The sequence below is a fragment of the Cervus canadensis genome, chromosome 22 (genome assembly GCF_019320065.1).
Source record: "Cervus canadensis isolate Bull #8, Minnesota chromosome 22, ASM1932006v1, whole genome shotgun sequence".
Classification (NCBI taxonomy): domain Eukaryota; kingdom Metazoa; phylum Chordata; class Mammalia; order Artiodactyla; family Cervidae; genus Cervus; species Cervus canadensis.
Genome location: NC_057407.1, coordinates 7,929,387 through 7,942,853, shown reverse-complemented (window position 1 = coordinate 7,942,853; position 13,467 = coordinate 7,929,387). Strand labels below are relative to the sequence as shown.

The following is a 13,467-nucleotide window of genomic DNA, read 5'->3' as shown; positions in this document are numbered from 1 at the left end:
GGGGTTGGGTGGGGTCTTGTTGGCTGTGCCTGTGGGTGACTGGAACCCCCATAGGACGTCCAGAGTCAGTTGTCCTGAGGTCAGCAGGGAGATCTCTCTCTGTGTGTCCCCCCTGTCTGTCTTCTCCTCTTGTGGTATTTGACTGGTCTCTGAGGACCCTCCCCACTCCTTTCTTTCTCAATACTCTTGCCAAACATCTGGAAGAAAAGTGAAAAACTTGCCTCTCCCCCAGCGCCGGATGTTGTCAGATTTCCAGATGTGGAGTGTTCTGCCCTCCAGATGAGGGGAGGACTGTCCTGTGTTCCAGCAAGGAGGGGACCTGGCCCCACCCCTGGACCGCTGTCCCCCTCTTCACCAGGAGCCTGAGTGATGGGATGAGAGGGGACCTGGGCTCCGCAGGAAGAGTGAAGCCTCCCCTCCAGCTCCACCCTCAGCGCTTCCCTACACCCGGGAAATCCCCGGGGGCCTCGGGGGGTGGGGCAATGCCTCTGAAGTTTCTATCAAAGGCTCCAGGCATTTAAAAATAACAGGGAACACCTCCTTCCCGCCTCCCCACCCCCTCCACCGCCCCAGCACAGACTCCGGGCAAGGAACGGAGCCCAATGTGTTTGCAAGATGTCCCAGCGCTCCGAGCTCTGTGCCTGGAAGGGCTTCCTGCCACCTCCGCCCTCCCATCTCCCGCAAGAGTCACCCAGCCAGGCTGCCCAATGTCACCGCCATCCGCTGAGGGCTAGCACTTCAAGGTAGTACTAGGGGGTAGGTCAAGGTGGGGCACCCCTTCCAGCCCCCTGGGGTCCTTCAGAGACACAGACCCTCTCAGGGCCCCAGCTAAAAGGTTGGCAGAGGGCAGCCTGGGGTGGTGGGACCGGGAGGGTGCAGTGGGGCCATGCCTTGACTGTGCCAACTAGAGGAGGGGTGAGAGCAGAGGGTATACGGTGTGTGAACAAGGGTCTGGTGGGGAGCAGGCCCTGAGGTGTGTGGGGAAAGGGGGTCATTGAAGAGGGGCTGTAGGAAGCAAGGGAGAAACCGAGATGCTGACCTCGGGGCCAGGCAGGTGCCGAGGCACAAGGCGGTGGATGTTGTTGGGCTGCTGAACCGGACTGGGTGACGGCCCTCAAGGGAGCAGACCCCATTTTATTGCCATTTAGGGTATTCCCAGAGACGGGGGCCGCAGCTGCCAGCGAGCCAGACACTCACACAGACACAATAAACACCCAACCCAAACACACGGAAGCAACACTCACGGACCAGAATGGGCCCCACAGAGACACGGACCCTCCTACCAGAGGTCCGCAGAGACCCTCCCCGCTGCGTGCAAACACCCAGGGCACGTGGACAGACGTGGCCCTCCCTCTCCGCCTCCGTGTAGACACAGGGAATTCGAAGTGCAGATGGGAAGTGTAACCCAAGGGGTGCCCTTAGGTAATTCCCGTCCTTCGGCCCCCAGCACAACACCCAACATGCCCTGCGTCCATCATCCCACACCTGTTCAGTTTATTGACCTCCCGAGGGACAACAGGCCCTTATGTGTGTGTGCGTGCGTATGCTTTTTGGGGTATGCATGCGGGCTGAGCAGTGGACTCTGTCTGCCCCTCCCCCTTCTCTCCTCAACAGGTGACTGGGAGGCCTGGAGAGCCCTCCCTCTCCCCCACCCATTCCTGAGCTTGAACAATGCCCTCCCCAGGCCCCAAAATAGCCCCTGAGTCTATCCAGTGTCCTTTTATGGCCCTGTCCGCATTGTGCCCTGCAGGGGTGGGGCCGGGGTCATGAGGTGTCCAGGCGTGATAAAGGCGGGTTGCAGGAGGCTCACCTACCCTGCTCTCGGCTTCCTCCTCTCCACCCCGGCCTCTGTGCTCACAGCCTCCATGGCTCCCAAAAAGCCAGATCCCAAGAAGGATGAGGCCAAGGCAGGTGCCAAAGCAGCTGCAGCTCCAGCTCCAGCTCCCGCACCTGCACCTGCACCCGAGCCCTCCAAGGAACCTGAGTTTGATCCCTCCAAAGTCAAGGTGGGTGTGGAGGCTGTGTTTTAGGTAGGAAGGGAAGGGTAGGTAAGTGAATCCCAGAGTGGACCTACCCAGTGGAAGAGTGGGCTCCAGAGAAAGTGAGCACTGAGCTCTAGCTGGAAGCTTTAGCATCAGGAGGGCTGCAGCAGGAGAGACGATGGTCAGACAGCAGGCAGGACTGCCCCAGTGTTGCTGAAGGGGCTGTCTTTTTGGTGGTTGGAAACTGACTTTCCCCAGTCCTTCTCCTCGGACCTCACATCCTTGGGGAATCCTGGGCCCGCCAGTGTCCCCCACCCCCGCAGCCAGGCAGGGACTTTTCTTGTCGCACTGTGGGGTTTTAAGTCCATGCCAGGGAAAGACGGGGTGGGGAGCAAAGAGAAGCCAGGCTCCTGCCCAGGCTGGGTCACAGTCACCCCCGCCAAGGTCCCTGAGCCCCAGAGCTGGTGGGGCCTCAGCTTTGAGGTGGCGACGCTGAGCCGCAGTCTGGGTAGGTCATGGAGAAAGTTGGTCATGGAGCTGTGACCAGTGGCCCCAGGAGCCCTTCCCCAGATTGGCTCGGAAGTCTTTCTCAGAGTCTAAACTTGGAGAATGCGCCGTGACTGCCACCTGTGGCATCCACATAGTGGCACGCACCCTGCGTCCCGCCTGCGTCTGTTCTTGGCTGGCCACCGGCCACCGCTGCCCTGGCTGCTGGCAAAGGGGCCCCGTGGAGCCGTCCCAGCCCTTCAAGGTCCCCAGGAAGACTGCAGCTGGTCCTCACAGATCCACCTCCGCTTCCCAGATGGCGCTAGTGGTAAAGAACCTGCCTGCCAATGCAGGAGACACAAGAGACTCAGATTCGATCCCTGGGTCAGGAAGATCCCCGGGAGGAGGGCATGGTGACCCACTCCAGTATTTTTGTCTGGAGAATCCCATGGACAGAGGAGCCTGGTGGGCAGTCCATGAGGTTGCACAGACTCGAACACGGCTGAAGTGAAGTGACGCAGCACACGGGTTCAAATCCTAAATCTGTTCCATTGCCGTCTCTGCTCTAAGGCTTGGTTTCTTCAGCTGTGAAATGGGACAATAAGCCCTCCTCACAGGCTGTCGGGAACCATTCACAGCAAGTGCTCCCTGGAGTCGGCCCCCACACCGACCACCCTCAGACCCCAAGTGTGTATCCCACAGGCAGAGGGTTGGACAATCCCGGGGCCCATGGTGGCTTTGTGTGTTCTCCCTGGATCTGAGGTTGCAGATTCGCCCCTGAGCAGAGGAACTCAGGAGGTCTCTCCTTGGGAACCCTGCAGAAAGCCATGTCAGGAGCTCAGGGCACCTAATCTCGGCGTGCTTCCTGGTGGAGGGAGCTCTCAGGTGGCCGGAAACAACTTGGTCGGGTCTTCCCAACACAAGGTTGAGCTGGAGGGCTGGGAGGGACAGCCTGGCGGGGTGGCTGGGGCAGGATTCTGCTCTGCACTGGGGTGCACAGAGGTGGGGACTCCAAGGGAGCCGCAGTTGGCGAGGTGCCAGTCAAGTCCCCCTCCCCCAATCTCCTTTCCCTGGTGCGCCCTTGACCTTGGGCTGAGTGACTGCAGTGATTAAAAATAGGCCTGGTATCGAGTGAGGAGGGGGAAACCGGGTCCCAGGAGGCCTCCTGACCTCAGGTGCCCCTGCCATGGTCTTGCAAACGCTCAACAGCTCAGGGCCTGGCTGCCTGCTGTGCCACGCTGGGGGCTGCCCTGGGCTTGCAGATGGGGGTGTGTGAGACTCAGGTGTAGGCGGGGCCAGGTGAGCGACAGTGCCCAGGCTTACACACGCAGACAGGTGCACACACAGGTGTGTGAATGCACGTGTTCATCACACACACCCCTCCTGTAGATGAGCTCTTATGTGGCAGGGCTCTCTGGCCTGTACCCTCAGCCCAGCCTCTCCTGCCACTTGCCACCCTCTCCCAGTGAGATGAGGTGCCTCCATCTCACATAGACAGACTTGCCCACTGGGCCCCAGGCCCAGCAGAGCTGGCAAAACCAGTGCAGTTAGATCTTGTTGCTTCAGGCATGTCTGTCCAGGACTGGGGGGTCTCAGGTAAGGCCTACCCTGGGTTGGAGATTCAGGGCACAAGGCTTCCCTCCACATCACTTCCCCAGATGAGGCCTAACTGGTGTCAGGTCTGGGTACGCACAGACCCATAGCCGTCAGGTAGGATAGGTGAGGAGGGGTAAGGAGGTGGGGGGTGGGAGTCAAGGTGGACGGCAGGAGGTCCTGGGTGGTGGAAGCTGGGATCCTGAAATGCGGACAGGTTGGGGCAACCGAGGGGTTGAGGCCCAGGCTGGCCACGGAGTGGAGTGACCAGGAGGAGGCCTGGCCCCATCCTCTGAACCCGGCACTCAGAATTTGGGGGGTCTCCTTTCAGATCGAGTTCACTCCAGAGCAGATTGAAGGTGAGTGGTTGGGAGGGGGTTGCGTCTTGAGCCCCGGGGCTACGGGGCTGGGTCCAGGGTTCCCAGGCTGAGAGTCCTGCCGGCAGTGTGGGTTCTGGGTGGAGTGGGGTGGGCTGCCTCTGGAAGTGTCCACAGCTCACGCCCCCTCCTGGCAGAGTTCAAGGAAGCCTTCATGCTGTTCGATCGCACGCCCAAGTGTGAGATGAAGATCACGTACGGGCAGTGCGGGGACGTGCTGCGGGCGCTGGGCCAGAATCCGACACAAGCCGAGGTGCTCCGCGTCCTGGGGAAGCCAAAGCAGGACGGTGGGTGCGCTCAGCCTGAGATGTCCCCATTAGTGCCAGTCCCCGGGGGAGAACGCCATTGCTGGGTGGGGCGGGGGGACAACATGGGAGTCTCCCCGCTGTGCACTCCTCTGACACCCTCCTGTTCTCTGGAGGAGGACCTGGAGCCCAGCCTCAGGGGATGCTCTCACAAGCAGTGATGGCTCCTGCATCACCTGGCCGCACGCCAATTAGCCAGGCTTCCTGGTCATAAGGGACTGACAACAGCGCAAACCAGCCCCAGTGGAGGTGTGAGACCTGGCCTGGGTCTCCCACCTGCTCACCCCGTCCCTCTTGGCCCCCTGGGCATCCCTCGGCGGGGGGCAGGGCCAGCTGCCCTCACCACCTTGGGCAGAGACGTTTGCCCACTCTGCCCCAAGGAAGACTGAGACCCAAGCCCCCGCCGCAGGTACAGAAGCCCCAGAGAAGGTCTCTGACCTGCCCAGCTGCTCTTGACCCACCCTAGGTGGCAGGGAGAGTGGAGTCTGTAAGAAAAATAACGAGGTGCTAGGAAGAACTGATCCCCCAAAGGAGAACAGAGGGGCTAGACACCCACGGTGTTGCCGCTGTCCTTATGAACAGCAGAGGACCATGTCAGTCATGCATTTCTCAGCTGACTCAAGTGCCTGGTGCTGGGGGAGCGCTTGGTAAATGGCAAACTGGTGCAGAGCGCACTGGGGAGCTGGGCGAAGGCAACAGGTCCTCATTGTCAGACTTGGCGAGGGGGCTGCCCGCCCGCCCCTCAGAGCCGGGTGCTCGGCCATCTCTCCACAGAGCTCAACTCCAAGATGATGGACTTTGACACGTTCCTGCCCATGCTCCAGCACATCTCCAAGAACAAGGACACTGGCACCTATGAGGACTTCGTGGAGGGGCTGCGGGTCTTCGACAAGGAGGGCAATGGCACGGTCATGGGCGCCGAGCTCCGCCACGTGCTAGCCACGCTGGGTGAGGGCGGCTGCCTCCCCACTCCCAGCCTGCCTGCCGGGGACATCTGGGAGAAAGCATGCTGTCCCCCGCCTGCTTCTCCCTTGCAAAACGGAGGGTGATGCTGTCAAGGTGCCTCCACGGCAGGAGACTGAGCAAATCTATGCGGGGAATTTAGAAATTTAGATGCGGGATAAAGAAAGCCAGTGGGTGCAGCTCACAGATCTGGAAGGGCTCTGGGGACGGGGCGGGGCAGGGTGGCGCACCCAAGGAGGGTCAGTCAGTCCAGTCCTGGTGTTTGTTGCCTCAAGGTCAAATTCCAGAGCCGAGAAGGTACTGTGCCTGCCTCTTGGGCATCCTGACTCCCACCGTCAGGGGCCTGGTTGGCAGGAATGTCCCCTTTTCAAAGAGAATTTTTCCTACAGCAAATATTCATTGAGCTCATGTTCTGTCTGCTCACAGTGATCCTTCCTGCGTCAAATATTTATTGAGTGCCTAGTGTGTGATCAGCGCTGTGCTGAGGTTATGTGTGTGTGTGTGTGTGTGTGTGTGGCTGGGGCAGGTAGGATGTATGAGGGGAACAGCAGTAGGCGTTCCAGTGGGGGGACCGGCACAGAGTCAGGAAAGGGAAGGGCCAGCCTCGTCTGGGGAGCACTGATGGTGTCTCTAGGTCTCCTCCACGGTCATCCCCAAGGTCCCCAGCTCTATCCTGCGCATCTTTCCTGGTCTCCTCTTGATGGAGGGAGATCAGCCAGCCTATTGAGCACAGGGGGCAGTCTGTGCTGGTGACCTGAACACCAAGATGGCACTGTTATGGATGGAGTCTAGGCTCAGAGTGGGCACCAGGCTTGCACCCCGGGCTTTGTTCATTTTGACTTGTCACTGATTCTCCTGGTTTCAGAACTGAGGGGTGACAACCCAGGCTTTGGGGTGTACCCATTTGAGGCATGGGGAATACTGGAGAGGCACACTCACCATCCAGAGGCAGTCGGGGTTCCCCCAACCCTTCACACCTCGACAGTGCTGACTCAGCTTTCCACTCCCGCCAGGTGAGAGGCTGACAGAAGACGAGGTGGAGAAGCTGATGGCGGGGCAGGAAGACTCCAACGGCTGCATCAACTACGAAGGTAGACCCAGCAGGCAGGGAGTCTGCTGGGGGGAGGCGCTGGGGTCCTAGGGCCCCTCCCTTGGCTACCCAGGGCCGAACCCTGCGGCTCACTCTTTCCTTCTTTCCAGCGTTTGTCAAGCACATCATGGCCAGCTGAACCTCTCCCCCCAGGTGAGACCCCCCTACTCCCTTCCAAACCTGTGACCACCTTTTCCACCTCTGCTGATGTCGGTCCTGTGGTTCGCCCCTCCCACCTCTTTCATCCAGCTTCCCTGTTGCCCCCTCCCCAGCCCCAGCTATGCCAGTCCTCAGCTGACATCCTGCTGCCTGGCTGCCCCCTCCGCTGTAACCTGTGACCACCTTTGTTCTCAGGGAGCCCGGGGGGGAGGCGGCGCTGGGGGCAGCTCGTCTTCTATTTGTGATGCGGACACCAGAGGCTTGGAGTTGCGAAGGGCCGGAGGGGAGCACATGGCTCTCTCTGCACAACCCTGCAGACCGGCCGTCATCACTGCCATCGGGCTAAGTCGGCCAGTGACTGCATCGCTGTCTCCTCTCCTTGGGCCTCATGAATAAATGGCTTCTTTACTTCCTCCTCCTACCTTCCTTGCTTCCTTCTTCCTTTCTTTCTCTCCTTCCTTCCTTCTTTTTTCCTTTTTTTCCCTGGCAGCTCTGGGACTTCATGGCAGCACATGGGCTTAGTTGCCCCATAGCATGTGGCATCTTAGTTCCCTGACCAGGGATCGAACCCGCGTCCCCTGCATTGGAAGGCAGACTCTTAAATCAATGAACCACCAGGGAAGTCCCCACCCTCCCACTGCCGACTTCTTTCTTCTCTGTAGCCCTTTGGTTGACTTCTGTAAAAATCTACAAGCCACACAGGGTGAGCTCTGGACAAAACAGGGGGAAATCATTTCAAAATCTTGCCTCCTGGCTTGTCCCATTGAAACGGTGCCATCTGGTGTGCCAAACCCTCAGCGCCTGCCCACCAGGACACCGGGCTAAGCTGGATGAGGACTGCTTCCCCTCCACCCCCCACTTCTGGAGATGGTAGCCATGCCCTGGCCTCTAACACGAGGATGCCCCAGCAGCTTGAGAGCCCTGTCCAGGCTAACTAACCCCACGGCCAGCCATCAGGGGCACTGGGCCAGAGCCACCCCTGTCACAGGTGGGGAAACCAAGGCCCAGAGCGGAGAATGGCTTTGCCTGAGTCACACCGGGAATGGGTGGCGGGGAGGAGCCAACATTGTCCCCAGGCTGTCACAGTTGAGGAGGCCTTAGACCACCCCCTGACACGGATGGGCAGTTGAGGTTCTCTGCTTGTGGTGTGATTCTCGGCCAGAGGGGCAGCAGCCGGGGGCCACCAGTGGTTCCTCAGCCCTGGGCTTCTCAGCAGAAGACAAGTGCGCAACCCCTGTAATAACAACAGGGGGTGCATACGCCCCCACCAGTGCCAGACCCACTGCCACCCCCTGTCCTGGGGTGAGGCCCTCCCCTCCTTTCAGAGCCCAGTGGGATGGGTGACGGGAGGCTTCCTGGAGGAGGTGATCTACTCTGATTTGATGGGGAAGAAGAGCAGCGCTCTGCAGGGAGGTTTGGGGGACCTAGAGATAAGAGGTGTGGGGGACATCAAGGGCCCAGAGTGGGGAGGGCAGATCACACAGGGCAGGAAACAGCCTGCAGGCCAGGAGGACTCAGGAGGTCAGGGCAGCCCCCCCCAGGGTGCAGGTGGACTGTGAGGTGAGTGTGAGGGCGTGTGAGAGTGGGTGAGAGGGCTTGCACGGATCAGGTTGCCTGGAGAGATTGGTGTGGTATGGGGAGAATGGCAGGATTCTGCATGTGAGAGTGTGTGTATGTGGGCGTGTGTGGCAGTATGTGTGAAAGTCTGTGAGGGGCTGTGAGTGTGTGTGTAGGAGTCTGTTTCACCTTCCCTTCATCCTTTCAGCATTTATTGAGCACCTACTGTATGCCTTAGGCCCTGGGAACACTGCGGTTGGAGGAAGCAGTCAAACCCTTCACCTTGTGGGCGCTCATACAAACCTGACAAATCACCAAGCCATAAAGTGTATCAACCAGTGATCGAGGCTGGGCAGGGACCCAAAGCAGGGGAGGGGCTGTGCGGTGTGTGTGCTCAGTGTGTGCATGTGACTGTCTGTGCTGGGAGGAGGTTGGCCTGTTAAATAATCAGATCAGGGATCATCTGAGCAGGCAATGGTTGGGCAAAGACTGAAAAGAGAAGAGTAAATATCCTGAATATATAAAGAATTTCTACAATTCAATAACAACAACAAAATGAATAAGCCAATTCATACATGGGCAAAGAGCTTGAATAGACATTTCTTTAAATGAGATTGGATGCGTTTAGGGTGGTATAGCCACAGAACTGAACAGACGTTTCTTTGAAGAAGATATACAAATGGACAATAAGCACGTGAAAAGATGCTCAACATCACTGATTAGGGAAATGCAAATCAAAACCACAATGAGATACTACCTCACACCCGTTAGGATGGTTATTACCCAGAAAACAGAAAGTAACAAGTGTTGGCAAGAAGGGAGAGAAATTGGAATCCTTGGGCACTCTGGGTGGGAATATAAAATGGTGCAGCTGCTGTGGAAAAAGTATGCAGTCTTCAAAAAATTAAAAACATAATTACCATATGACCCAGAAATTCCACTTCTGGGTATATAGCCAAAAGAATTGAAAGCAGGGACTTGAAGAGGTATTTGTAAACTCCTGTTCACAGCAGCGCTATTCACAATAGCTGAAAGGTGGAAACAACCCCAGTGGCCATCAACGGATGAATGCATAAACCAAGTGTGGCTGGTCTATACATACAGTGGAATATTATTCTGACTTAAAAATGAAGGAAATTCGGACACAGGCCACAATGTGGGTGAACTTTGAGGATATTATGCTAAGTAAAAGAAGCCAGACACAGAAGGACAAATACAGCACAATTCCCCTCCAAGGAGGTTTCTAGAATTCATAGAGACAAGAGGATAGAATGGTGGTTGCCGGGGGTTGCGGGGAGGGAGGAATGGGGAAGCGTTGTGGAAGACAAGAAAAACAAGAGAGGCGAGATGGTGTTGTCTTAGGCTGCGCTTTCCCAGCAGCAGAGGTGAGACAAGGACTTGAATGCAAGTAGTGTTCCTGGGAGGTAGCCTCAGGGAGCAGGAGAAAGCCTCTGGGCAGGGAAGGAATTCCCCTGGGCATATGAGAGCAGATCATCCTGGGGGTTCAGCCCTGGTGGGGACCTCCAGGAGATGGTGGTGTTGTCCCACTGAGGGGATGCGGGAACCAGACCACTTATTCACCAGCTCCCACCTTTGCTGGTTGGGGTGGCGTCCCAGTGGTAGGCTGGCACAGCCGTGTGGGGCGCTATTTCAGCGTCTGCTCCAGGGAGCCATGAGGGCATCAGAGGGAAGAGACATTCCAGTGGAGACGGGAGCAGAGAGTGTGGTGGGGCGGCGATAGGATGCAGAGGAGGGTCCCTGGGCCGTGGGAAGGGCTTTGGTGTGTGCTCTGGGGAGATGTTCTATCAGCTGCAGTGTGGAGCATAGACTGGCAGATAGGAGCTGAAGCAGGGACCCCGGGTAGGAGGGTCCAGGAGAGATAAGAGGCAAGCTTGGCCCAGCGATTATGATGCAAAGCGACCAGATTCCAGGTTATTTTTGAAAACACTCTCAGCAACACCTTGGGCAGATTTTGAGGCTTTCTTCTTCCTTCCCTTATCTAAAAACAGTCCAGTCCAGCCCCGGATCTGGTGTGGGGTGGGGAGCGTGGTCTGCCCTTCCATCGCGCACAGTCCAGCTGGCTGGTGGGGCAGGAAGCAGAGGCTCTAGTGGGGGTGTCCACGTGCGTGTGTGACTCTGCTGGACTCTGGCTAGCCTCCCTGGCCAACGGATGGTTGAGGACCTCCACAGACGACAGCAGGGTCTCCCTTTGGCCCCAGTCAGGGAAGAGAGCCCACTGATTGGCTGATATCCTTCTGGGCAGGCCCCAGCTCCTGTCTGTACTAGCCACCTTGCTCTCGGATGTCAAGTCCACGAACAGCCGAGATTCCCTTCAAAGGTCTCCAGGGGCCGCCTGGGTGAGTGGTCCCAGTTTCTTCTTTCCGGGGATGCCCGCCCTGGCTTGAGTCCCATCGGCAGGGATCACACCTGCTGTCGCCATTCCCAGGCAGGAAGCTGTCCTGCCTCCAAGTTTCCAGGGGTGCGGGATCTCAGGGGATATGTGTTCTGCTCTCCCAAGAAAGCCCGCCTCTCTTCTGGTTTCCAGAATGGTTCTGCAGGGCCCCAAGCCTTCTCCCAAACACACCCTCCGTCCGGTAGGCTCCCCTAATTCCTGGGAGTTACTACCCTACTTGGCTTGGCCTGGAGGTGAAGGGAATATCCCACACATTCTACAGGACGCTTTGCAGGCCCCACGCACCAGTCTCCCAGCGTGGACACAAAGTGGACAGGCTGCAGGGGCCTGGCAGAGGCAGAGTTGGGGCTGTGGTGTCTGCTGAGCCCTGCCTGGGACGGTTTGGTGCCCTCTTCTTGAAGCTCTACTACACTAGGAATGTCTCTGTCCTACTCATGGCCGTGATGCCACTCTGGGGGCATTCTGCCTGTTGTATGTGGCTGTGCTGACCCCATGTGTGTTTGGGTCACTGCCTGTGGGTCTGAGTGTCAGAGCGGAGGGGGCCTGGAGGGTGGAACTCAGCTGTCGGGGTGAGGCTTCTCCTCGCTCAGCAGCCTCCAACCTGCCATGGCTGGGCAACATGTGTGTGCATTTCTGTGTGTCCCTGTGTCCGTGTGTGCGTGCGTCCACAAGTGTGCCCGCCTACTTGTGTCTGTGAGTGTGCGTGCATACCTGCAGATGCAGGTGCCCATGCGTCTGTGCATATGCACGTGTGTGTTTACCTCTGCGTATGTGTGTGTGTCTGTTTGTGTGCATGTCTGAGTGTGTACGTGCTGGGGGGCTCTGCTGAGTCAGTGCTTGTGTTGGGCGGGCAGCACTCCCTGCCAGGCTGTGGCCTCCCCACAGTTGCATAAACATTGGTCCCAGCTCCCCCCTCAAGCAGGGTGGTCCAGCCGGTGTCCCTGCGGCCGGTGGGAAGGGATGGGTGGGTGGCAAAGGGCTTGCCCTTGGATCAGCCTGGTCTCCTTCATGCCTCAGGTGCCAGGTCATGTGCCCCGTTTGGCTGGAATGTGGTCTGGGGTCTCTTGATGCCTTTCTTCCCCCATCTGGTCTGGGGCCTTATCTCTGAGGTCTCTGTGAGATGAGAGGAATAGTCACCACTCCAGTCCTGGTCTAGGCAGAACCAGATGGTGAGTGGGGCAATCAGGGGACTGGGGAGCCAGGGGCAGAATTCAGCCTCAGGACCCCAGAGCTAAGCAGCCCTCTCTGCACTGAGGTCTCAGCTCAGCTCAGCTCTCCGGGGTGCTTGGCAGCCTGCCACGGCTTGCATTTTCTAGCCAGACACCATCTGTAAGGATCTGGGGGCCACCACTGGGATGTGGGGCAGATAGCACTGAATGAGGGGCCAAAAAGATCAGAAATTCAGACCGGGGCGGAATGAAGTCAGGCAGGGTCTTGAAGAAGTCAGGTATCGGAGGAAAGTCTTACCAGGTCACAAGGAGGAAGGAAGTCAAACTGTGGGTATGAGACATTGGACTCTGGGGATCAAAGCACCGTGGTAGAGAGGCTGACAGAAAGCTGATAGAGATCTTAAGAGAAACTGGGTCATGGGGGGCGGGTAGAGTAAAAGGATCTAAGCAAAGGCACATACAAAGTCAGATGTGGGGTGTGGAGAGGAGGTGGCGGAGGAGGGCAGGCAGCAAACGGAAATTGGGCAGCCTCCACCCTGTGTAAGGGGGGTTTCGGGGTGCTAGGCTGAGTGCTCTGCTATTGTTTCTGAGGTTTTGGGTGGTGAGGAGGGCTTAGGGGAGGGGGCAAGGGTGAGCCTGCTTGGGTACCGGGCCAGCCACACCCCAGGGAGCCCAGGCACCTCAGGGAACAGTAGGCAAACCCCAGACCTTGAACCCCAGTGACCCAGCAGAGAAGAACCTCCCTGGGGTTCTCTCAAGCCCCTTCCAACCAGCCCCAGGCCCGCCCTTGCCCGAATTTAGGGGTTATTTGTTGCCACCCTCCCAAAGCCACACAATCCTGGTTTGCCCAAACGCTTACAGAGCACAGCTGGAATGTGGAGTGTGTGTGAGTGTGTACACGAGGCTCCCCAGGGTCACCCGCCCAATAGGCCCCTCCACTCTCAGTGGCCAGAGCCCAGGACCCCTACGACGGGGAAGGGCCTGGAAGGTCAGGACTGGGAAGGGCCCCTGCCCGCTGCTCCTCCCAGCCAGGCCGTGGACACCTGAGATCCCACCATTTTCTTCCAACCTCCAGTCTTCTCTCCTTGGGCCTGTGGATCTGGATACCTGGCATGTCTACTGAGGCCTTGGCGAGAATGAGAGCCTTTCTGGAGGGCTGGGAATGGGGAAAGGCAGTGGAAGACTCTGCAGCTCCAGAGGTGGGGTAGACAGTACTTCCTGGGAAGTCTCACGTCTCACATCTTGGCCAACTTCTTAATTTTTATACTTTGGTCCAGTTGAACACGAGCACCCCTTTTCGCTACCACCCCTCTGCTCTGGGTCTGGAGGCCTGTCTTCTCTCCTCTCAGTACCTCGTCCATCACTCCCCTCCT

At 58.1% G+C, this 13,467-nt stretch overlaps 1 protein-coding gene across 1 annotated transcript; it reads left to right on the top strand.

Moving 5' to 3' along the window:
• The first annotated feature begins 1,721 nt into the window (after nucleotides 1-1,721).
• MYL3 (myosin light chain 3) lies at nucleotides 1,722-7,376 on the top strand. Its single transcript, XM_043443009.1, has 7 exons — nucleotides 1,722-2,006; nucleotides 4,393-4,420; nucleotides 4,576-4,725; nucleotides 5,518-5,691; nucleotides 6,720-6,797; nucleotides 6,907-6,949; nucleotides 7,151-7,376. The coding sequence occupies exons 1-6, from the start codon at nucleotides 1,767-1,769 to the stop codon at nucleotides 6,933-6,935; spliced, it is 699 nt and encodes a 232-aa protein (XP_043298944.1). The 5' UTR covers nucleotides 1,722-1,766; the 3' UTR covers nucleotides 6,936-6,949; nucleotides 7,151-7,376.
• The last annotated feature ends 6,091 nt before the right edge of the window (nucleotides 7,377-13,467 follow it).